The sequence below is a fragment of the Dromaius novaehollandiae genome, chromosome 1 (genome assembly GCF_036370855.1).
Source record: "Dromaius novaehollandiae isolate bDroNov1 chromosome 1, bDroNov1.hap1, whole genome shotgun sequence".
Classification (NCBI taxonomy): domain Eukaryota; kingdom Metazoa; phylum Chordata; class Aves; order Casuariiformes; family Dromaiidae; genus Dromaius; species Dromaius novaehollandiae.
The window spans coordinates 40,906,750-40,932,218 of record NC_088098.1 but is presented as its reverse complement, the minus strand read 5'-3'; the positions used below and the strand labels follow the sequence as shown (position 1 = coordinate 40,932,218).

At 35.3% G+C, this 25,469-nt stretch overlaps 1 protein-coding gene across 2 annotated transcripts in view; it reads right to left on the bottom strand.

Annotated features, from left to right (window-relative positions):
- Positions 1 to 25,469, bottom strand: part of PTPRQ (protein tyrosine phosphatase receptor type Q) — a 142,688-nt gene that overhangs the window by 106,833 nt on the left and 10,386 nt on the right. For both annotated transcript variants that reach the window (XM_064509559.1, XM_064509562.1), the window contains exons 8-21: positions 23,227 to 23,511; positions 22,304 to 22,573; positions 20,834 to 21,094; positions 19,184 to 19,314; positions 18,868 to 18,997; positions 17,192 to 17,342; positions 16,552 to 16,658; positions 15,979 to 16,076; positions 12,150 to 12,312; positions 10,169 to 10,429; positions 7,012 to 7,172; positions 5,962 to 6,073; positions 4,948 to 5,174; positions 1,032 to 1,101 (exon numbers count right to left, since the gene is read on the bottom strand). In XM_064509559.1, the coding sequence (XP_064365629.1) occupies positions 1,032 to 1,101; positions 4,948 to 5,174; positions 5,962 to 6,073; positions 7,012 to 7,172; positions 10,169 to 10,429; positions 12,150 to 12,312; positions 15,979 to 16,076; positions 16,552 to 16,658; positions 17,192 to 17,342; positions 18,868 to 18,997; positions 19,184 to 19,314; positions 20,834 to 21,094; positions 22,304 to 22,573; positions 23,227 to 23,511 (2,427 nt within the window). The remainder of the gene's footprint in view (positions 1 to 1,031; positions 1,102 to 4,947; positions 5,175 to 5,961; positions 6,074 to 7,011; positions 7,173 to 10,168; positions 10,430 to 12,149; positions 12,313 to 15,978; positions 16,077 to 16,551; positions 16,659 to 17,191; positions 17,343 to 18,867; positions 18,998 to 19,183; positions 19,315 to 20,833; positions 21,095 to 22,303; positions 22,574 to 23,226; positions 23,512 to 25,469) is intronic.

Below are 25,469 nucleotides of genomic sequence, written 5' to 3'. Positions count from 1 at the left end.
CTCACACGGAGAAATGCTGCAGTGCTGTCCTGTCAAACTTGAGTAAAACAAGCCCACTGAAATATTATTCTCCACCAGCAATAACTTACAAAGCATAGTGAAGAATAATGTTTAGTTGCATGTGGCAAATTTACTATCCTTTGCCATACTTGGTTTCATAAGTCATGGAGTTATCTCAGAAGAACTGTAGTTCTAAGCACACAAATCTCATGCAGAGTGATGATTTCCTGCCATTAACTGAGGCTTGGCACTCTGTGGTTTGCACTACTACAGAAACCAAACAGAAGCCTCAAATATAGAGGGACATTCACCTACGCAGCATCATGAACTCCATATTCCACTGAGATCCACTTAACCCCTCAAACTGGTCTGCTGCCATCCCTTTGGCCAAGGTCGAATTGCTCCTGGACTGCTTGCAAGAGCAAGACTACAAACTATAAGTTAATAAAGAATATGGAAATTCAGACTAGAATTAGTTTTTATTAAAAAATTGCAAAACCTTCAAGTCAAATTTTCATTTCTGCCATGCATTATAATTCTGACTTTTTAGTTTCCAAATGAAGAAGTAAAAGCTTAATAAAATATATTCTGTGTTGGACTTCTTCCAGCACCAAACTCAAAAAATGGGATATGACACCAGGAGGCACTGCAACTGCTGATCCCACAACAAAGTCTGTCTCCCAGTACTGCTGTAAGCAACAGCTGATGGTGCTACTTAACAGGTAGCTCTGCTCTCCTCTGACCTTGCTTTCTGGAAGCATCCTACCTTGAACATGCCATAGGAGAACCCAAACAGAAACAGAATTTACATTTGAGAAACCCCCATATGTGAACACCCTAAATGCTGTAATAAGCATCTAGGATGAAAATGCACCTTTTCCACTGAGTGAGAGAGTAAGAAAAGAATACGGATTTTTCTTCTAAATATATAAGAATTTGTTCAAGTATAAAAGAAAAATTATTGGGGATACTTTATCTGAATAAATTAAAGCAGCTTTAGTTAAAATAATTAGCAGCTTTATTAAAATTACCACTTTCTGCAGTCTGAAAAAGAAAGGGATCACTAAATACTCCAACACCAGCACTGTTCTCAGCAGCAACCTACAGCAAAAAAAGAGTTACATTAGAGAACCTATAGGATGTAGTGCCAGGGACTATGCATATCTTAAGGATACACAAAGATTTATCTTGTAGAGCTTTTAAACTATAAATATACAAATGAACATGCTTTTTCTAGGTGTATTGTTTAATTTACACTCAACATTTAAAAGTGAAAAAATAAAATGGAAAAATTGTCAGTGTAATCCAGTTAAGAAAAAGGCTATGCACACATACCCACCCTTCAGAAATACTAAGTCTCTGTGTTATGCTAAAGTCAACAGGAAGAATAAGAAATCAGTAACACTCCTTTTCCTTACAATTCACTCACTTTCATTAACTAAGAATAAAACTGCTACCCCATTCCCATTTTACTCCCCTTGTAACTTAACAGACAAGAAAGGGAAGCAGGTTCTCTTTCATATCCTGAACTGGTAAGGTACAGCAAGAGCAGGTCAACCTCCCTCAGAGGAGAAAGCCTAGGAAAGCATGTCTTTGGAATGGGGGAAAAGTCAACAGGTCAGGGAACTGCGGAAGCAGTGTAGGGTGGGTGTGCCTCAGTGTTTATGATCATAGCCCAGTCTCACACCTGGAAGGGCAGTAAACTGAGACTGGCAGAATATGTGGAGATAAACAGGCACAACAACAATAGGCACAATTTGCTCTGCTACACCGGATTTTCTGACAGTTTGACTCAGTGATGGACCATAGTATGCAACAGTCAATCCTACTTAGAAAGAAAGAGAATAAGGTTTCCCTATCTATTTTGAAAAGAATTGACAGGGGCAACGAAAAGGTAATAGATGCTAAAAATTTCAACAATGATCACAAGAAGTGTGTGAAAGGAAAAACAAAAGCAAAAAGCTCTCTAGCAAGGTTAAAACTGTGGCAGGGATGCCCCTCTCCCCATTGGCAGGGAGCAAAAGTGTGGTAGCTGCACTGAAGGAACTAACTGCAAACTGTGGAGAAGGCAGGGGAGAAGGGGCAGAATTGCAAAATGATGTGTGGCTCACAGTAGAAGCGACAGGCACATGCAAGGGATAAAGAGTGGAAGCAGCCAGCAGAAGAGAAAGGAAGAACATTCTAATCACTTGTCAGGACTACTTTGTGCACCTTTCAGGAGATGCTAAAAATATTTAAATAGAAGCACTAAGCAAAGGCGAAGTACAAAGAAGAAATATGAGGTAACAGGGGAAGACTTAATCCAGGATGCAAAGGGATGCAGATGCCTATAAACACTCTGCAGTGTATTCTGCTTGATGGGAAAACAATCTGTATCACTGAGCAGCTCCTTCCGCTACCATATACACACAAGTCCATGCATGCACACCCCAGGCAACTTCAGCTAACCCTACCTGTTTCTGTATCACAGGATCACTTGAACTGTCCTTATGCATTGATGAATTCTACATTAATTGTAATAGCCAGTAAAATTACCTGGAGATCTTTGTGGGCTGACAATCAAAAACACTTACAATATCAGAATATTACCACATAAATCTAAATGGATTTCCTCACCTGGAATACTGTTAAAATCTTTTGTAATTTCATCTCAAAATAGGCATAGTAGAAAGGGTCCAGAAAGGAAAAGGAAAATTAAGAGGAACATGGAAAGTCTCCCATTTGAGATGTGCAGTTTCAAGAGCATTCAAAGTTACTATGACAGAAATATACAAAAGTTTGCATGGTAAAAAATAACAACTATGCACACCAATTATCTTTAAAGAGAAATCAAAATAAATGCTTACTCAATGTACTATTAGCTTCTAGAGTTCACTGACACAAAGCAGTATTATAGAAAGGAGCTTGGAAACATTTAAAAAGGACCAGGTTACTATGTAAATAATAAAAAGACTCTCCAAATTTCAAGTAGCTGCTACTCACATTTGGAAAGAATATTAATTCTTATTCTTTGAAAGATAATGATAACAATATTATCCATAACCCTCTCCCTGCCATTTAACAAATCATCACTTTAACTACTATTTCTTTAAAAGTGTTTTTTCATCACATGTAAACGAACAAATTTAAGACAGGGCCGTTATGAAAAGACTGGAAACCTATATTGAAAGCTTATATAGGCTGACTATGTTAAACTACTGTCACAGTATTTACTAAGAGGAGCTTAACAACAAGACCAAACCTGGTACCCTAAAAAAAAAAAAAAAAAAAAAGAAAGAAAAGAATTTTCACCTATGCAAAAATCAAGATCCTACTTTTAAATGACAGACTCCAAAACCTAATCAAAGAACCACATTAAACTGCTGAAGAAACGGGGAACACGTAATGTTACTTGTTGGCCACATCTGTGAAGTAGAGAAAATACTTCAGTGGTTATTATAAAATACCTGAGTGGTTACTGAATCTGTGAGGTTACTAGTGGGTCAGCCAGCCAGGTAGCCCACCAAAACAGTACATAATATAACAACCCTCATCTAGTCAACAGACTTTTATTCACCCATGAGAAAAATCATGCTGCCCCTACTAGACAGATGTTGTTGAGTCACAAGCCATTTTAATGAGTCAAACTCTGCTCTTAGGTTAATGTTTCAAACACCAGTGATTACAAGGAAAGCTTCCCACATATACTGACACATTGACAAACTGTTGCTAAGTAAAACAAATGATTAAAAATGTCCTACAATTTTCCCAGGGAAGAATCATACAGGGAAAGAGAATGGAATCTGCAAAAACTTAAATAATGAATCCCACGTAAGTGTTATGGAGGTACTCAGAACTGTAAATTGAGCTCTCCTTAATTACACCATTTCTCTGAGCAGATTAATCTGCTTAGGGTCTCAGTGATTATATTTTTCTCAATTAGAAGCATGGTCATCACTACCAGATTCACAGGAAGCAACTTTCCCACAGTGGTAGTCATAATTTGATTTTTACCTTCTTATGCATTCACAACAACTCTACTAAGAATCGCTGCACAGTCTTATTCCTAGTCTGGTAAATTTCCATATTTTTATATACTTTTGAGTTGTAAGAACTTTTGTTATATGGAAGCAGGCAAATCAAACATATTATTCCATTTCATAATTGACACTGAAAAAAAGCACCTCTCCAAGGTTCTTATGAAAAATAAGTGCAGAAAAGAACTGCATTGCAACTATTGCCAGGAGGATAATAGTTTATTTCTGTCCATCTGAAGTCATTCATTGTTGAAGAATTCAGACGTGGATCAGGAGTGCCTAATCTTAATGCAAACACATTGCATATACAGAACTTAAAAAAATAAAGGTACTGATTGTGACAGTGGATATTCAGGCAGTAAATATCTATGGAAAGGAAACAGAAAAGTATAATAATTTTTATTTCAGGAGATGACACTAGGTAAAACACTCAGGTAAAGGAAACCAGGGTAAGGCATTTACAGGATAAATCTAAATAGAGATTTAGGCAAGCTAACTCCTTCTTAAACTAATTAAGTTTAAAATCAAAGTAGGAATTAAGGATCTACATGCTTTTTTGGATGTGGCTGCTGGTGATTTGGAAATCAAAGGGTAATATCCAAAGTGTATCAGTGGTTTCAAAGATTAAATCTCAGTGAAGGGGGATTTAGATATTTTTGAAAATTCTAACCTTTGCCCTTTACTCTCTACCACATAATGCCATATGTCAGCAGGAGTATTAACAGAAGAGATTGTTTTAGTGCATTTTTGGCTGGATTTAAGTAGATTTAAAAACGACCACAGTAAATAAATACCTGGCTAATGTATTTTGTTATAAAACAACAGTCATTAACAAGGTGCTTCAAAAGTATTTTATGCACCCAACTATAATCTCACACAGTACACAATAAATCAGAATTCAAAATACCAAAGACGTTCATAGAGCTTTTACCGTAATTTCGTAAGTTGTTCCAGGGTTAAGACTGGTAAGAAGAACTTCCAAACTATCTGGCTTTGTTGTAACTTGTGTATAAGCTGTTTGTATCCATGGGCAGACCTCTTTGTATTTAACAATGTAGGACAGAATCCTCCCATTTGGATGCAATGGTGTATTCCACGACAACAGAATGCCGGCAGAGCCCACTTTTTCACCTGCAAGGAACAAAGGGGGCCCAGGATCTAAAAAAAAAAAGGAAAAAAAAAAAGAAAAAAGAAAAAAAGTCTTTAATTAAATTGCCAAATTGCAATGGAGACATCTTCACAGCTATCATAAAGATATTAAATCATCTGTCAGCATAGAACAGTAAAACTACTGAAGACTAATGTATTGTTAAATAAGAAGCTTTTTTCTCTGGCTAGAATACTGTTTTGAAACAATTAAATTATTTTTGGAGCACCAGGAGCATTCTTTTCTAAGAATGTAAAATATGCAATGCTCAACATCTTCATGGATAAAATAGAGTTTAATGCCAATTTAATATCTGAGATATTATAGCATGCTTAATTTCAGGTGCTTTCACTAAAACCATTCAAAAGCATACTGCACTATTTTCCAAATTGTGTCCGATATGGCTAAAATTACCTGAAAATTCTCAAATGCCTACAACTATATGTATAAATTGGGGTATGCATTTTACACATGACACAATAGCAGATTTTTTAAAAGCTTATAAATTCTTTACCATTATGCTTTTTTTTAAAATAGCCAAGCTAAAGGATTAATGTAACTACCAGTCATATCCAGGGCTGCTTCTTAAAAACACCTATTAGAGAAAGTGCCATGTTCCTGTAGAACACTCAGATTCAGTATATGTTTTTTTTACAGCTAAAGATGATGAAAAATTACGGTAACTGTTAAAAGTTTTAACTAATTATCATTTTTCAGGCACTGCTTTGCATACAGTAAGCACAACAAAGCACAGGTAACAAAAAACAAAAAAAAATCAAGCAGTTATTATTAACTTACTGGTCACGTTTGTTGTCACTGTTCTACTGGCAGGTGAACTGTATATTGAAGAAGACACTGCAGAAACTGTCACATTGTATGTCATTCCAGGAGCAGTATTAGAAAAATCAGCCTAAAATATGACATTGATTTAATTAAATCTTTTATTAGGAATCATGAACACGAGGAAAAAAAAAGAAAAGTTTAGCCCTGTGTTACTGAAGATGATGTTTTAATATGCTTTTAGAAACAGAGCAGACATTAGAACAGTAAAGATAGTAGTTTACATTCATTAGCTACAGGATAGCATTTTGCTGTCTTATTTAACTACCCACCATAAGACTTGTATAACATTCAATATTAAAGAACAACAAAATTAACTATTAATTTTATCACAGAATCAGCTGTCTATCAGTTTATCTATAACGGGTTTTCTACATCATCATCACTATATTATCTAAGTACATACAAAGCATTATAAAATCCCTTTTGGAAAGAATAAATACAATAACAGTCTAAAAACTTCCAAGTTTCTGATGGTTAAGCTTGCCTATATTAAATAAACATAGTTTAAAAGTTTTTAGCAAGCATTTATATAAAATACCTGTATCTTTGCAGTTCCAATAAAAAACAAAAGCAAAACAACCAGAACAGCCATTATTATGAATATTATTATATTTTCCAGACAGTAGAATCAAAATGTGCTCCTATTTCTTTCTGATGGCTTAGCAGCAAAGTGTTGCCTGCATGAATGATTTAAGGCCAGATCTTCCTGGCAAGTACACAATTAATGAGCCTGTATTACTCAATAGCTCTGCCCTTCCTTTGTTAAACTATTCATGAACCCTTGGATGACTGGCTGTATCTTTATAGCAGACTTAAAAAAATAAATTCAATAACTGTTGTTAAGGTAACAAACTCTGGATGCTGAAATTTGTTCTCATTAATACTTTCGTATTCATATCTGTCTTAAATAGCTGAGGAAGCGAGTTTGGATTAGCAAAGGATTCCTCATCAGCGCAGTGCATAAGCATAAGCTGGCCATCCAAGCACTGTAATAAAAGCACATACTTGATACTCCCTAGCTCCAAGATCTAGGATAACAACAGAACCATGATCAGGAATAAGATCCACATGAAATCTGTCTACATGTCCATAGGGTACTCTCCAATACAATGAAAAGGAATGTGATGAAACATTGAAGAATTTAAGCCCTTCTGGTTTTGCAGGTTCTGAAAGAGAATTGTGGAATAAAAACCATTAACTTAAATGCACCCATTATAAATATCTCACTAATTAGAACTGAATATAAAGGCATCCAAGAACCATTTATTTACTACATGAAGGATAATTGCTAAATAGCCTGGACAGAACAGGCTGTTATATTCCAGTTGCTATACTGCCTCTAAGACTTGCCTGATAATCTCCAAGCTATGCCATGTAGCTATTCCACTTTGTAGAAAGCAAGCTCAGGTATCTCTGTCCAGTGCTGGGTTAACAAAGAATCTCTGCACAGTCTTGGTATTTCTGCTGGACTCAAAGCTGGCACTATTGCTGTAATAACTAGTGTTACTGTTGAACTTCAACAAACAGCTTGTATTTGTTCAGTTGCTTGCCACGGGGTTATTACTCTTTTATACTTTTCATATATTCTCAATCTCAATAATTCCAGGAGGTGTAGTGAGTTACGTTCCCAAAATTTGGATGTTTTACTCCAAAATAACCAAAATATGTTTCCCCTCAGCACTCCACCAAGTCTAGTATCCACCTGCTCCTGTCACATCATCTCATCCTCTTCTTTTTTCTGCCTTTAAGTGGATCTTTAAATCTGTATCACCCACTTCAAGGCCTAATAATGAACCAGATCTAAGCCTCTTCAACAGATCACTAAAAATTATCTTAAAAAATCTAAATATCTAAATAATGATAATAGAATTAGCATTAAAAATAACCTACAATTATATAGTCTATCCACCTGCACAATTCATAGCCATGCATCTCTCTCTCCCTTCTATTTTGTGAAGTACACTTAGCTAGCAGCTGTCCCTCTGTATAACTCCCAGAGCATGTCCATTCAGTGATGCTATTTGCCACATTCCAAATTCACCACTACCCTTGCAGTGTGTTCTGACTCCTTTAGCAACATATTTCTTCGGAAGTCTTGATTAAAGTTATTCCCATTTTCTAAATCTTCTAGTACTGCTCAAATCCTAAAATCATTCTGCTCAGCCTGCATATCACACCACTTCTATCCTGAAAGGGCTCCACTCATTTCTTATCTACTGCAAATCTGCTTAGAATATAATATATACCCTTCATGTTCTCTTCTCTCTGACTGTCCAAAGTTGCAGAATTTTCACATTGATTCCTCCAGCTCTGCCATAACATATTCCATTTCATATATTCATATATTCAAATTACCTTCATATTTTATATTCTATCTTCATTTATCTGATGTATGATTTTAACTTTTGGTTTATTTTAATACCAAACACAACAAAAACATTAGTAATATATGTGAAAGTGCACAAATGTAACTTAGAGCATAACTTCTTCCTTCTATTACACCTACATAAATTTAATGTCCTATTATTATCATTAGTATTGTTATTTCTCCAGCACTCATCTCATCTTCCTCTAATGTTGTATTTTATGCATGTGCAAGTCTTTTACACATACCCGTGATTAATCTGAGTGTACAGTTACCACAATACTCGAAGTCATCTCTTTACCTCCATTGAATTACTTCTGACTCAGCAGTAAAAGTGAGCATAGAAATACCTTCATGGAAAAAGAGTTCTGAATACTTCAAAATGAAAATTGGCCCCATGGAGCTAATGTCCTTCCTACTATTATCCCATGACAGAGAATCACCCTTTCCACTGATGCTGAACAAAAGCCTCACTTCTATCCTTTTGCAGGATTTAACCACAACATCAGGGATTGTGGATGTGAATCTGCTTCACCCGGGCCTCAATGTACCTCCTATTCTACAATCTTCTTCTCTGTTACATGCACATGCACACACACCTCTTACCAGCAGTGGCTGCTTTTTGCCAGTATATTTCTGTAAAGAGTAGTCAGAACACTTTCTTGCAAATTTAACCTACTGGAATACTACTCAACTTTTGCAATATATATTCTGAGAGAGTGTATTAAGAATTACTTAAGGTTGAGCAGATATATCAGTGCATAGGGACTGCAAAATACAACTAGGATGTGCTAATTTTTCCAAAACTAAGCATTATAAACCAGCAGGCTCCGCATCCCAAGGTAATCTTAAAATGTTTACATAAAAGCATGCATTATTAGGTCACCCAAACAGAATTAACTCTTCCCTGCATTAGGAAAAATAATTAATTGCAACTAAAGTATTACAGCATTGTGGTCATAGATTAAACTTTTAAAGGCATGCACAGTTTTCTTCACAGCAAATTTAAGGATTTTCAACCCTGTGTCTCTGTATTTTAAAGCTCTCTTTGACCTCCTGCTTCATTCTTCTCGTAGTATTGTCCCTGTGCTCAGGAAACACAATGGAGAAGCCACTGAAAGTTTGTCAAGGATTGATGGCAAAAGGCAGACATACAACTGCATGTCAATCAGTGACAGTTTCCCACATATCTCATGTCTCTCTCATACCATCATGTCATTGTGACAGATAAATGTATAAAAAGCATAAGAAAGCAGTAATTGGTTGAGGTAGTTCTGGTGTCACCATCTTTCTGTTCTTTAAATGCTACCTGTATTTTACATTATGACATTACTGTAGACTGCATACACACATTTAAAGACAGATTGAGATCTCATCCCATTAAGTTTTATCATGTATCCAGGAAGAAACAGCCCTTGAATAGTTTATGATCTGCAACATTTGTACACCTGCTTAACCTCACTCACTGCGAAAAAACCTACTGAAATCAGATGAGGTAAAATTCAGCTTGTGCACAGCTCTGTACAAGATAAATACCTGAAAAATAATGCATATATTTAAAACGGCCAAAAGAAAGGCAGCACAGCTAAAGAATTTAGGTTCTTGGTAGCATACCTATAGATATAGGTTGAATAGGGTCTAAATGATGCATGTCTTCTACCACAACAAACTGTTACATGAAAGATCTCTTTAAATTCCCATGTTATTCAACAAAGTGAGACATACGAAGATAAATGTACACTAATACTGACAGGTATCATTCACCAGCAAAGAGATAAAGCAAGAAGCCATACAGACCTGTTACAATTTCAATGAAAGCAGAAGCTCCTTCAATATTGCCTCTCAGTCTTTGCAGTGTGAAATTATAGATGCTCCCGGCAGTCAGGTCTGTAACACTGAAGTCAGTCAGTGCTCCCGGAATCCTAAACTTGTTTATAAAGGTGCTGTTTGATAAAGATGCTTTATAAGAAGTGAAGTTAGTCTTGGTTGGATTCCACATTAAAGTTGCAGAGGAAGTATTAACCATTTTTAATGCCAGACCACATATCCCAGCTGGTTCTACAGTAAAAATCATTCAGATAAAGAAAAAAAATTAATAGTTGTTAAAATGTAACAAAGTACCACCTCTTTTTTTAAAAAAATGTTTTTTATTTAAATAAAAGCTCATAGTTTTATGAAATACTAATGCGAATTTTAGAGGTACGTCTGTATGGGTGTAGAGTAACAAGCGCGGTTATGCTACTACGCAGGCTAAAACTTGAATTTACATCTCCTTTGTGCACCATGTGCACATATGGAAGAGAATTCCAGACTCATCAGAGCTTGTGTAAGAAAAATTAAATTGCTCATTGCTGAAACAGAATGAAAACTGAACTCTTTGTAAATAAAAGTAGTAATTTTACCTAATTAGAACTTTTCCAGAATACATCATGGGCCACAAAATGTTAGAAAACTGTTCATCTGTTCACTTAAACAGGGATACACCAAGTTGCCTCACCTCAGGGTTTAGCCCTTTTTCCTTTTTAAAAGATTCTTTTTGGCTCTATTAATATTTGTAAAATCACAGATATTTATTTACAAATCAATCCATCCATATTTACCATCTCCATTCATATGTGAAGTGCAGCCACAGTTAGAAAAAGAAATATCTGCAGTCCTCCTAAAAAAAAAAATCTTCCAAGATTATTAATTTATCTTGCTTGGAGCCTTCTGAAAAATACTAATCAGCATAATCCCATTAAGGGCTGGATTATCCAGCATGAAAAAATCCTAAAGGCTTGCCATTACAATAATAGAGTAACCTTCCACTGTTGCTACACGTTGGACTCATCCACAATACTCTTGAAAATATTTGCCAGAGGGCAAAAACTGCCTTTAGGTCTAGGAAGATGATTTTTATGGTGCATTTTGCATTAAAAAGAATCTGCAGACCTGGATCTGTGTTTTCAAAGATTCAGTCATCTTCAAAAAACTAACTGTGGAATCTCCCTGAGCTAACTGGGGAACCTCCTTGAGTATCCACTCGGTGAAGGAGTTATAGTCCAAAGAAGCCTTAGAAAAGCCATGAAAGAAGGGAAGAGAACTATGACATGCATGTGTATAAATGTAGGAGTTTGTTTATTTTATGATCACATGTAGCTACTCCCTAACTGCATTGGCAATCCAGAATCTGATATAAACCTACTTCTTCAAATCTCTACTACAAACTCTCCTCTTTTCATGCAGTATCACAAGAGCACTTGTGGAAATACTGTGGAAAATGTGTGCTTGCTCACAGATGGGAAATGAGTATAAGATACCGGGTTAATCTTCTGGACTTGGTTAAGCTATCTGAAGCACAATTCCTCTTCTCACTTCCCTAAGCATTCAATGGTCTTGCACAGGAACAACCCTCCAATCTAATACCATGGGGTTGCAAGGATTTAACAAATGCACAAATGCCTGTAAGAATTATCTTGCATTTTGTTTAAAGTATAAGACGATATTCTTACAATGACTTATTCCTTCTGGAGCTGAACAATTTTGCGAGTCCACCTCTTTTTCAAATGGGTATCTGTATCTAGACTCCTGAAATTCAAACCAGTGAGTTACATACGAGGCTACTGTTCACACAACTATGATAACAGGAAGCAGAGCTTGGTCCCCAAAGTTAAATCTTCATTTTGAACTGTGTGATACTTTTGAACCACTTACATAAATGATTTAAATGCCTCTGTGTCCACATTTATTGTCACTCAAAAAGAAAAAAAAAAAGAGAAAGGATAAGGTATTTCCTTACTTGTGACGACCTTTTTCTCCACAGCCATAGTAAAATCCAAGCCTTTAATTGTCCTTAACTGAAACAAGTATTCTGTCCCGGGAGTCAGATTTTTCACTACAGCTCTGCTGTCATAAATAGTTCTGGTAAGTAGCTTTCCGTTGTTCATCAAACAATATGAAAGCTATGAAAGAAAAGTATCCTTTTATACCAAACCACTTCACAAAGCTAATATTCAGATATTCCAACTACCTGTTTATATAAAAATATTTACAATATCCCCTACATTTTAAAGGCAAAAAAACAGAAATACAGCAAAAGTTTTATGTTATGTTCCACAAGTCTGATCCACCACTTACTCTAAGAGTCCTTAATTGCCCAGTGGCACAAGTAGTCACTTTAATCCTTAAAAATAGATGGAGAAAGCAAAGTTAAGTCATAGCTTACAGGTGACATGTTTTGCTCTTGAGAGGGAGAATAGCAAAGTGTACTTTGACTGCTCAGTCACAGAGTTGTACTGATGACCTGTACAGTTAAGTACAACAGAGAAAGAATGAGAACAGTCAAGGGGTAAAAGAGCAACCCACAGATTAATCAAGAAGAGGAGATGAATAGTTTTTATTTTGAAATGGAGAGACATACTTCAGAAATCTAAGTACCTTTCTGGCAAAAGAAAAGTAAAACATGCATCATTTAGAGCTGAGATTCTGAAGAGTCGTAAGGAATCAGCCACTCAACTCTGCTCACTGATACGTTCTAATAACTTGTTTGTTCTTGAATCACTGGAGAAAATAAAACTTCAGGAGATGCAGGTAATTGAAATTTGGGCACTTAATTCCCAGAGCACAGTGAGAACTACATTTGGCCTCCCAGGCAGCTCTAAGGTGAGCAAGCAAAATTTCTGTGACAGTCTTTTCTGTGGATATAGAAAACTGTTTTATATCTGCAGTACTGTAAAGCAAGATTCATATGATGTCTGCCCTATAGAGGGGGGCTCTAAACATAGCATTCATGCATAGATTTCTGAGGCGTAGGAGGTGGTACTAAGAGCTTAAGGTCAGCAACTGCTTACGTCCATGCGTCCTGTTTCACCACCACTTATTTCCTTCAAAAAAGGAGGGATATTTTACATATGACAGTGACCTGAAAGCACTTTGGTTCAGCTGCTATTGGTTAGGGAAAGGATGATCCAATTCCCCTAGATCTGTATAGTTTATTAGCAAAGTGCCTGCTAATACATACTAAATCCTGCAGAGTGTCAACTCATTAGAATTACAGCACTGCAAAATGCTAGAAGCAAAGCTAAAAATAAAAGATCTACATCTAGTATAAACAAGTTAGGAAGGTTTATTTTGTGGACTCTTCCCTCTACGAACTACCATATATTGCACAGAAAGCTGGTGAGCTGAGATAATTAATTTTAAATGATTAGTAAAATGATCTCTTTTATGCAGGTACACCTTACTAAGCAACCAGTCTACTGAAGCCTTTCTTATTAAAGATTTATAAATAAACCCATTTATTCAGATAAAGCACCGTCTAACGTGGCTGCTTGCTCTATGAGATGCCAAACAATAATACTGTGTCATAAAGATATTACTGATGACAATTACTTTCCACAGGATGGTAAAAATAACCTGACCCCATACAAAAGCATATCTGAATTGGTTCAAAACCTGAAAGAAAGAATTTAACTTAATTTTAAAATGTGTAAAAATACTCCAGGCTACATCAACAAACCGTGCTGTGGTACGAAGAATATTCAGATTTCACAGGTTTTAGATAAGGATATAATAGGAATCAAGGGGGAAAACCAGAATTAAACACTATAATACTGTGGTATAAACTATATAAGACAGTTAGAGCAAAGTACTTAGTCTCATGGTACTGCTACATACTAAAGAATACCCTAGTCAAGTAAGTTAACTGTACAAGAGTACACCTTGAAATCTTTATTGATTCAAATGTCATGTTTAAACAAGAGTTTGCTGTGAAAGAGTATTCTATTGACTGCATGACCATGTTCATACTGTGATGCAAAATACAGGAGAGGCTGCAAAAGGCAGAAAACAGTAAAAATCGGAGACTGAGTGAATGTCATAGTGAAAAGTGATCGTCAGACTAGGTGTTTAGATGCCATGCTGGATTGTTTCTGACCACAGAATCCAAAAAGCAGGAAATACTCTGGATTTTTTGCTAAGCATTGCAAAGGTTATGGTTCAAAATACAAATGTTGAAGAGACATTCTGTACTACAAACCATGAAATACTAGAATTCAATTTTTTTGTAAGAATGAAAAAAAACTTTCAGCATGGTAACATTTAATTTAAAAAAGGAGCATACACATGACCAAGCAAATTAAAACGAAATTATGAGGAGCACTTGAGAGCGTAAAAATGTTTGTAATGGCATGAAAAGCATTCAAATGCTACATTTAGGGTTCATATACACAATGCATATCACCACTCAAAAAGTTTGCAAAGGAAGTGTAGAAATAGCCAGACTATGCAAACAGCAAAAAGGATTATTTCCAGTTAAGACATACTTCGCAAACTGGAGATCACATCCAAACAAGAAAAATGAGAGCTATAAACTTGCATAATTGACACAAGCTAACTTAAGAAGGGCAGGACAGGGCAGAGCAGAAACACATATCAGCAGGCCAAAAGGGCCTGAGTAGCAAATGGCAAATGGCATAAGCCCTAATAAAAACAGTAATTTAAACACACAATAAGCTTATCTGGGTATTGGGGAGGCCACTAGCTGACCACAGCTGAAAGGGAGTGCTCAGTAAAGGCAAGGCCATATCAGAAATGGTAACTGAATTGCTCATTCCAATGCTAAAGGATGTTCCCAAACCAGAATCATTATGAATGAGGTATGAGTTTGAGTCAAACTGAGTTGTCTCAAATTGAAATGTCCACAGAAGAGGTTATAAAAAAGGTTTAACAGTGGTCAGAAGGGTACACAGAATGTTACTGCCTAGGAAAGGAATAGAAAGCAAAACAGAAGATACTACAGTGTATGAACAACAACTGAAAAATTTAAGCCGGTAAAATCCTGAAAGGTTTGGGCATGGTGAAGAGGGGAATATTTGCTATTTTCTATACTAGACAAACCTAAAGAAATAACAGCTTTAAAATAACAAAAAAAGCATTATAATTTCACATAGGACAACAAAATTGTGGAATTAACTGATCTAGGAACATCTGTAAGCAAAAAATATAGAGGATTAAGCAATTTCAGGAAAAACGGTCACTGTTCTTTTTATATGTAACAGTCCAGATTCAACCTTTGGCTTGGGAATTCCCTAAACTACTAAGTGCCAGACGCTGTGAGGGTACAGGAGGTATCATTAAATGTTTCCAGTTCTGTCTTGTGAATTGTTACAGTTTTTAAATAAATAAATAAATAAATAAATTGTTCTGGAACTTTATAAATAAAACATTTACATCCTTCTGTTTAAAATTAATTTTTTATTTTGTGGTTTAATGAAATTGCATTACAAATTTGGAAAGCTGAAAAAAGAGAAAAAACAGTTATTACATTGCAATTGCATTCAACCCATAGTTTTTCTTTTGGTATTGCACATTCAATGAAAAATCAGTTTTTAAAAGCTTTCAAAAGCGTAACTTTGTAATCTTAAAAAAATTTGTTATGCAATATGAAACTAATATATAGACAGCTTATCTTCTCCAGAAGCAGTATTCCTTTCCCACATTTATGTGAATTACAAAGACAAATAATTACCATTGGCTTTGCGGTACATGCAAAATGATATATTTCACCAAGAAATTAAAAAAGATTTAAATGGTTGTATTGGTCTCTTCACATTCTTTACTTATCTCACCTGAAACATATCAAATCCTCCTCTTGGCAGTTTCCAAGACAAATAGACTGTATTTTCTTCAAGCCCAAACACCTGCAAATCTGATGGTGGAGCAGGATCTGAAGTAAAGATAGGAACAGATACATAATTTAATATCAAAATAATATATACAAATTGGAAGGAAAGTAATGTCTACAAAAGACATTTCTGTAAAACATTATTTTATATTTCAAATGTAGATACAGATTAAATTTTGTACCAAAGCAGAAAATGAAATTCAATTTGACTCTATGTATTAGCTATAGGATCAAAAATACAAGAGGTGTTTCCAAATTTTTGCAAAAAAGTTATTTCATCCTAATATTACTGCTGATCCAATTACTGGTTTAATCCTGTTAGCCACACAGGAAACTTATTTGTGTTTTAAAAGCTCTTATTTATTTCATAACTTTCAAGGAAGTTTAGTTTGAAAAGAAACACATTTAACCCAGCTTTTTTCAATATGAATATGTTTTTTTCTTAGACAATGCCCTATAGTGTAACAACCCCAATTATCTGAAATCACTAATAGTTACTAATGAACTATCAACCTACAGGTGCTAATCTTGAGGATGGTGGGGTAACTCCTCTTTAATCCGTTGGTCATCACAATACTGATTAAGAAATTAGTGCCTGGTAGAAGATCCTCAAATTTGTACATTCTATAAATATTAAGAAAAGAGATTGTGTTCTTTAGAATTTTAAAAATAAATGTATCTTCATAATCTTAATTCTATATAGCATTATAGATATTATATACCCATGATGCATGTGTACACATGCATACACTGCCAGTCAAAACCTGTTGCAGGATGTTGAAATCTTAATTAGGAGGCATAACACTAGACTTCATGGCAAATTCAAGTTCTAGAAATCCATAAAAGACAAAATTAAATTTCCAGATCTACACAAAAGTCCTACTGGTGTTTACTGCAATGAAGTATTTTGTTTGCTTTTCACTGTACTTACACCTCATACAAGATTTTTAATAAAAATGCAATTCTTCAAAGGTACATTTTTTCCATGTAAGTGGACACAGTAATATATATCAACTGAAATGTCAAATATGTATTCCATATAAACAACACTGCAGACCATTCTTTTTAAATATAGAGTAAAACATCTATTTTCAGTTCATGTTAGTGTTTTATTTATTTTTTTAATGGTTGAGTATATTAAAATGTAATCTTCCTACCTTACACCAGAAAGTAACATTTTCTCTTTGCTGAAGACCTTACTGCTTATTGAAATAATATATCCATCAAACATATTTTGCGCTGGGGGCCAGGTAACAGTTATTGATTCAGAGTCTCTGCTATAGTTCAGATATTTAACTGGGCTTGGTACTGTGTAACAACAAAAATTTAAATACGTTACTTATACGCATTACTTCAGTGGTATTTTTATGTGTCACCTGGACAAAAACAAGTATATTATATACTTTTTCTGGAGTTTTCAGCACATTCTGATGAAATGAGTTCTGTCATAGGGTACTTTCATTATCCACTAGATCCTAAGTCAGATTGCTTGCTGCTCCAAAATGCTACTTAGTGTAGTTCTGACATCACTGACATGGAGTTCCTCAAAAACTGACAATTCCTCAGGAAAAGAAATGGCAACTTAGGAGCAACCATACTGGGCCAACACCAAAGTTCCCACACTAGCCTATCATCTTCTATCCAACAATAACCAAAAGCAGACGTATGTGGAAAAACAAGAATAGAGCTTGCATGTAGTGAGACTTCCCTGTAATACTCTCCCAGCCTCTACAGTTTGTAGCCGAAGGATTTCCTGAGCCTAAGGTGATTTCTGTGAAATTAGCAATCCTCAGCAGATTTCTCTTTCATGAATGTGTTCTGTCTTCACTTGAATCTATGACAACAATCACCATACAAAATACCCTGTGGCCAGGAGATCTGCAACTTATCTACAAATTTAATAAACAACCATTTCCTTTTGCCTGTTTTTTGCTTGCTCCCTGCTAGCTTCATTTCAAGCCCCTAGTTCTTGTAAAGGAAAAGTCAGTGAATAATAATTTCTTACTCTCAACATGAATTACCTCTCCGTGACTCAACTTTTCATACATGATTTTACAGATATCTACTATTTTTCCTGTATCAGTGTTTGAGCTCAGAGGATCCTCGAATGCAAAACACTGCATATCTTTGATAATGCTTATTGCTTCCTATGAACCTTTTCCAGGTCTGCTATACTTTACCTTCTCACATTAGGGACCAGACCTGCTCATAGTATTCAAAATGCAGGAGTACATTGATTTCTACAGGCATTACAGTCCGAATACATAGCTGAAGGAAGACTCTATTATGCAGAACAGTGGGCTGTGTAATTAAAATATAAGAATATAACAGAACCATGTTGCTGAGAAACAAAGATCCTAACCTAAAGGAAAACTAAATATAAAAAAATACACAAATTTAGTCCTGGTGAAATAGGAGGCTAATAAGAGCTATTCTCCAGAGAACATTAGGAAATCAATTTTGTTCTGAATGTGCTCAAACTCAGCACTGAGATGAGAAATCAAACAATAGAGAGAAAACATTTATGAAAAAAAGAATTTTTATTTATTGTTAGTAGCCAGAGACTCTGCAGTATCAGTTACTGGAGTGTACACCTGCTTCATGATTATCAACATTAGTAGTCCCTTGCACACTATAACCACAATCAAATTCATACATTTTTAAAGGATACAAGCAGTTAAAGAATCAGGAAAATAACAATGAAGGAGAATAAGCAGAAATTGATTGATTTTTTTCCACTATCTGAGACAAAAAAAAATTCCAAAACAGCGGGACAAAGCAAGGGATACAGATGGAACAGAACAAGTACTGAAAAACAGCATAAAGGTCTCACCTGTCTCTATTTCCTTTATCACAAAAATGCTGTCTCTGAAACCTTCCTTTTCTGTCCGAATTGTAAAATTGTACAGCTTACCAGGTATAAGGTTGGAAAACACTGCCGTTTCTTCCTTGACCTTCTGGACCTAGAAAACCAAACACAGCTTTCGCATCACTGCTTGCAAATTTTTCTTATACTAACAGAATGTTAATGCTACCTTTGTCTATTTTAAGGGACATACAGCTTTTAGTTTGAACTATGACTACTGAATATAAGATTTTTTAAAAATAAGTGCATTGTCTACACACAAGTGGTATTTTTAAAAACATACCTTAAAAGTACCTGCACAATTTGTACATGTGACTTCATATTGCTGAAAATCTCCATCAGCACGATCCCAAGCAATCTGTATTGAAGTGTCTGTAACATTACCTTCACGTACATTCAGTGGAGCTGCCAGACCTACAGAAGCACATAAAACAGCTTACTGTCAATCCAACACACTATGTCTGCTGAAGTCCACAGGAGACATAACAGTGAAGTCAGTCAGTAACAGACAGAAACAAATGGAGGGCATAATATGATCTCAAGCATACAAACACACAGACATTTCAAAATAGAAAAATGCAAAAAGAGCAAAGAAATAATATTCCCACTATTCAAAGAAAATTGATTGCTTGCTTATCCTAAAATCACAGGGGCTGAACACACATTTCTCCCTGAGGACAGAGCTGACACTTCTAGGCAAGAAAATCCTCCAGAATGAAGTGAATCCCTCCAATGCCATCACCACAGTGCTCAGAGTTGACCTAAATTTTGCCAAATGGATCCACAAAACTGGATAGGCCAGGCAAGGCAAATGCACTTTATCCCTAATTAACATAGCCTGGTACAATACAGTTCAGATCACTTTACAGAAGAGCTTCCACTCTTCTCTGCATCTCTTTCATCCCTATCACAGCTGCTGTTGGCTGAAATGTTCCAAAATTTACACATTTTCTAAGAAAACCTGTATACATGTGAGTGGTGAGATCTTTTTTTATTCCAAGTTTTGAAGGCCCCAGCAGGGACAGACCAAAACCAAAACTAAGCCAGTTTTATGCTAAATTTAGGAATTGTAAATATTGTTTTTGTAAGATCAATTGAAAACAATTTTCACTAAACCTATATTTTATGAAAAATCACAAAGTTTTCACTATTTGGGGAAGATTTTTTCTCTCTTGTTCTCATTCTCTTCCTTTTTCTTGCTTGGTTCTTTTTGTGCCATCCCACTTATCCCATCCCATTTTTTTCCTTTTACAATTCTGCCACTGAAGAAGCTCATATGCATGCCTGTGAGAGACAGAGTAGAAGAGAATGTCAAAGGAAGAAGATAAAACAGGAGAAGAAAAACTTCTGGAAGTATAATTATCACAAAAAACAGAAAAGTTAAAACATCAAATTTCAACAGGTATTTTTAGTACAATTTTTTAAAGTCCTTATTAAAAGTCCATTTTGAAAGACCTTGCTAGAACGAGTCCCACTCCTGTAACTCCTCAGTTTAATGTCTTTGTTATTGAATTTATTACTGTGAAACTTAGGAACCTCAGTACTATTATTATTTGCTTTAAGATGCACCAGGAGGAACAGATATACTAATTTCAAGACACAGCAGTAACTCCACTGATTTTCTTGGCTAAAACAAATGGTCAAAAGGTGTCTTCTTTCCCACAAGGACAACAATTCAATGCAGCCTGAATTCCTGAAATACTTGCTAAATATTTCTACAGACTTGATGTAAAAAATAGAGTTTGGAAAGTTTAGTAATGCTAATGGATAGTTACAGCTTTCTTTAGAAACATTCAGTATTAATATAATTATTAACTGCCTACACAGCTATATGAAGGTGATTTGCAAATAATGTTTGTTTTTCCTGCACTGAAATAAAAATAAACATGACTACAAATGACAATTTAATATCATGCAGCTTAAAATTACTCACATGTTTTTACACCAGATACATGATAAAAGGCGCTCAACATGTTTCTGCTTTTTGTGGAGATGTAGAAATCATATTCTGTACCTGGCATCAGGTTTTCAATTATTATTTTAGCATCACTCTTTAAAATGAATGTCATATTAGGTCCTCCTTTACTTGTAACATATATGCCATCGAATACTCCAATATCAGGCATACGAACAAATAACACCACAGCATGACTATAAAGCTCATACGGAACTACAATTTGAACAGGCTTGGGCTCTAGAAGAAAAAAAACAGGCCATATGTTAAATCAGCTGAAAATAAATTCAATGAAAATAACTCAATAAATCTGAAGCAACTGCTCTGAGAAGTATGCTTGCATAGTGCAAACGAATGGCTACCATAATAAAAAAACAGAGCATTGCTCAGAAACAATAAACAACCTGATCTTTTTAGGTGTTTACTAAGAGAATCTTGAAGCACTTGACAAATGATTTAGGAATCAAAGCAAGTCAGGCTTCCAAAGGTATCAAGTAATTACCTTTTCAATCACAAATGCACTAAAAATGTAAGTCAGGGTAGCCGAAAAACTATAGAGAAATGTACATGTGGACAGGGAGATGAGCATGGACAATGATACACATTTGATGGATGAAATATTAACATGTTTAGTTATCTCCCTAACGGCTGGCTTTGACAGCTGTGAAAAATCCTATCTGTAATTTTCTGTCATCTCTGCCTTGCATAACGTATCAGACCTAATCCTATAAAAAAATTCTCAAAAAGACTAAGCCTGCCACCCCTGAAAATACTGTTATCATTTATATAAAATGCGGCATGGTCATTATTTCTAGCTATAACCTGACAGCTGCAGCCCTTACACATCACATATATACTGTAAGTGAATCTTGCACATTCCTTTCACATGTGCAAAGAACACATGTGCCAAAAGCATTTCAACATCTTGGTAAACTAAGACTAACAGAAGAGACCCTTCAATAAACAATGTGCAGCTTTTACTTTTCAGCTACTACTACTACTACTAACTCTTTAATTCTTTTCCTAGCACCTCTCACCAATATGAGGGTAATTTCTCTCTCACAGTTCACAGAATGCCTAGCACATCTCTTCCAAAAAACAAACCATTTGTTTCAATCATTCCAGCATTTTCCTATTTTATTTCAAATCAGTGATTCACCAGATCTCTTCTGTCAGTGGGAACAGGATCCCCTCCTATGGTCCTCATCACACTTAAACAACATCTTTAAGTACTACCACTTTTCTTCCCAGTGCTGCATCTCTTTGAAGTTACTTTGCAGTTAACAATTAGGACTGGACAAATATATTTCATGCCCCAGTTTAGATCCTTAACTATTAAGCAAATCTACTTGATCTACCAAATCTGTTAGATGATAATAACATGTTGATGATAAGAGTTATGTTGTACATATTATACTCTGTAGCTTCCGCTATAAAAACATGTCTTACTTAAGGTAAACTGAATGGTCTTTGGTTCACTCATATTTCCACCGTCCACACTTGCCACTGATATTTCATAAGTCATGCCAGGAATTAGGAGATCAATCTTAAAGTCTTCTGTGTTGTTTACTAAAAACTTCATAGTTTCACCTATGTTTGAATTAGGTTTCACTTGAATGTAGGATTCCTGACCATCTTGTGACAGTTTCCAGTGAAGAATTACACTCTCTTCTTGCACGTCCTCAGGGTGAATAAAAACAGTTGTAGGTGGACTGACACCTTAATCAAAGAGAAAGATTTTCAGCATATAACCACAGATCAAACATACTATCAATTTAGAATCCTTTCCTAACAGTGCATTTTGGTTTATTTTTTCTTCTAAATATTTTATGATTTTAAAACTATTAATTCATTTAAATTATTTCTTAAAATTGACTGTAGAGGAGAAATCTGTTGGTTGTTGCAGCCAAATTCTGCCACTTATACTCATAACCATCAGGGCCGTACCTTACAAGCAAATTCCATTCCATTGGACGTGCACAGAGTAACAAAGATGACACATTCTGAGCCACAGAATCAATAATTAGAAAAAAACATTATCTGTCTTCATGTACATCACTTGAGACATCATGGTAATGTTTCTACTTTGCTAAAATTAAATATATGAACAAGTATTTATCAAATAGGATGTCATTCCTTTAGCAAATACTAATGTGCTGCAATAAATAAATAAATAAGATGGTTACATTCACTCTTTCGGAAGTTTAAGGTTAGATTCCGTAAACAGAGATTTTAGAAAAGAATTCCTCTGATTTTCCCCTAATAAACACCAATAAGCCACAACCTCTACAAGACCTTAAAAAACACTTTTGTCTCTGTATTTTCAATTTAAACTCTACTTAGTGGAAAAAAAAAAAAAAAGGATACATCACCTGTTGTGATTAGTATAGCCTTCTCGTGGCAGCTTAGAGTTCCTTTCTCTGCTACATTCTGCAAATATATCTCATACTGATGATGAGGTTTTAAATTTCCTATTACTGTTGAAGTCTTGTTTTTTTCTACAGGTAACTTCTCCCGGATATTGGTTTCAGCATCCAAAAGGTTGATAAGGTAATAATGAAAAGAAGCACTAGATGAATGCTGCGGAGGCTTCCACTTTAAATGTATTTCCGTAGCTGAAACATACGTAGCCTCTAACTTCTGGGAGTGCAATGGCCCTTTTGAGTAAGGTTAGGAATAGAAAATAAGATAACAGCTTCTGATGCCTCTTACCAATTACTAGCTTTTTATTTTAAAATACACCCTGCAAACTGTACACATTTACTTACATAAGCACTAAATAATATTCAAGCAAGTCAAACAAAGAAGCTTTGACAGTATATCCAAAATATATACGGAGGGGAATACTCCCACTATCTATTTTGGATTTTCTGAATCACCCAGCTCTTTTTATGTGGAACTCAGCCTCCCCACTTTGATCCTTTCTCTTGTACTTCAGTCAGATCAGAAACATAATCTAAGACAGATGGTATGCCATGTTGGGTAAAACCTGGTCCTAGAGAATTAAATGGCAAAATCTACTGAACTTCAGAAAGTGTATGTGTTCAAAACTCACTCCTTTTATCAATCATTTAAAAACAGTTCATTATGTGTCTGCTACATCTCTTCCAACAATTCTGTCACAAGTTGAATAGTCAGTAAATTGTTCCACTTTCCCTTGCCTAGACAATCATGGTGGTATGTTTGTGGGTGTAAAGCTGATTTGTGAGCTAAAATGTGTATCTGTTCGTGGCAGGAGAAAGCAGGAATATTTCTACTCTACTATAGAGTATTACAAGACCCCCAAAACAGAAGACAGACCATCTAATTAAGGGCAGAGAGAGGGTAAGCATAAGATATGGGGGGACTCTGAAGTGCACTTAAGGCAGTCCATACACGGAAGAGGTGAAATCTACAAAATGTATTTTTTATGGAAAAGGAACAGCTTAATTCCCCCCAAGAAAACTCTGCATTTTGCTCTGACTTTAAGGCAATAGACCTCATATTGTACTCATAATGGATCTTATATTTGGACTGCCTTGCCAGAACCGGCAAAATTGTTAGGACACTACGTATTCTTTAATTTCTGCAAATCAGAAGATCTTCAGTACCACAGAAAAAGGAACCTGAAGAATCAGCACCTGAAATTAATCTTCAGGCATCAGACCAGAACCTGTTAATCCCTCACTTAACAGATTTTCTTTCTGAAAAATTAAAAAAAATATTTTTCTCATATGCATTTATAGCTAACTAGTTATATATCTATGATAGATAAATTTACACCTCATTTTAATGCAAGTATGTTTGTACATATTTATACACACACTACAAATACATATAAGGTATTTAAAATATATATATAGCTATTATATATAGCTATATAATTACATATAAACTATTATGACTAATAATTACTGCTGAAATCAAAGTGCAAAATTACTAGATTGGACTGAAACTCAACTGAGTTGTAAACTATATAGCTCTTCTATGCTATCAGTCACTGGTAGGTTGAGCACACTGATCATTATGTTTGTGTCTATGAAGTAATTTTTCCATGAGGACATCTCCATTTGATTACCTTTGGATTCAAAGGTATTTTTCATTTTTACCTACTGGCAGGTTTCACTTGGCTTCATTCAGCTAGATTTTACTAGAACGTGAGATCACCAGTTCATAAATATTTCTTATGCCATCCTGTACAGTGCAGTGGATCAAAACGTAATGTATTTCAAACAATAAAGCTTGTCTTTACCTTTACCGCAAGTGAACAGGGATTTTTTATTTTTATCTTTTACTTCAGGTTGGAAAATACGCTGTTGCATTATATCGGTATGGTCAAAAAAGTACCTTCCTGCTATTCTGAGATCTAGCTTTACTTTTGGACATCAGTAGGAGTTCTGTGTGTAAAAACATGGCAAAAATGAACTTTTGAAATGCACTTCTCAGAAACTGAATCTGCGGCTTGCTTTCTGCTTGTGGCCGCTGAAGACTCCTTCTTTTTTCCTCATCTATTTCAATAAAGCATATTAGCACAAAAGCAAGATGAAGATTTTGATATCCTCTCTACAATCTGACCAATCCTGGATTCAGAATTCACATTCAGATTTGTAATTACAGACTAACTATCAGCACAAAA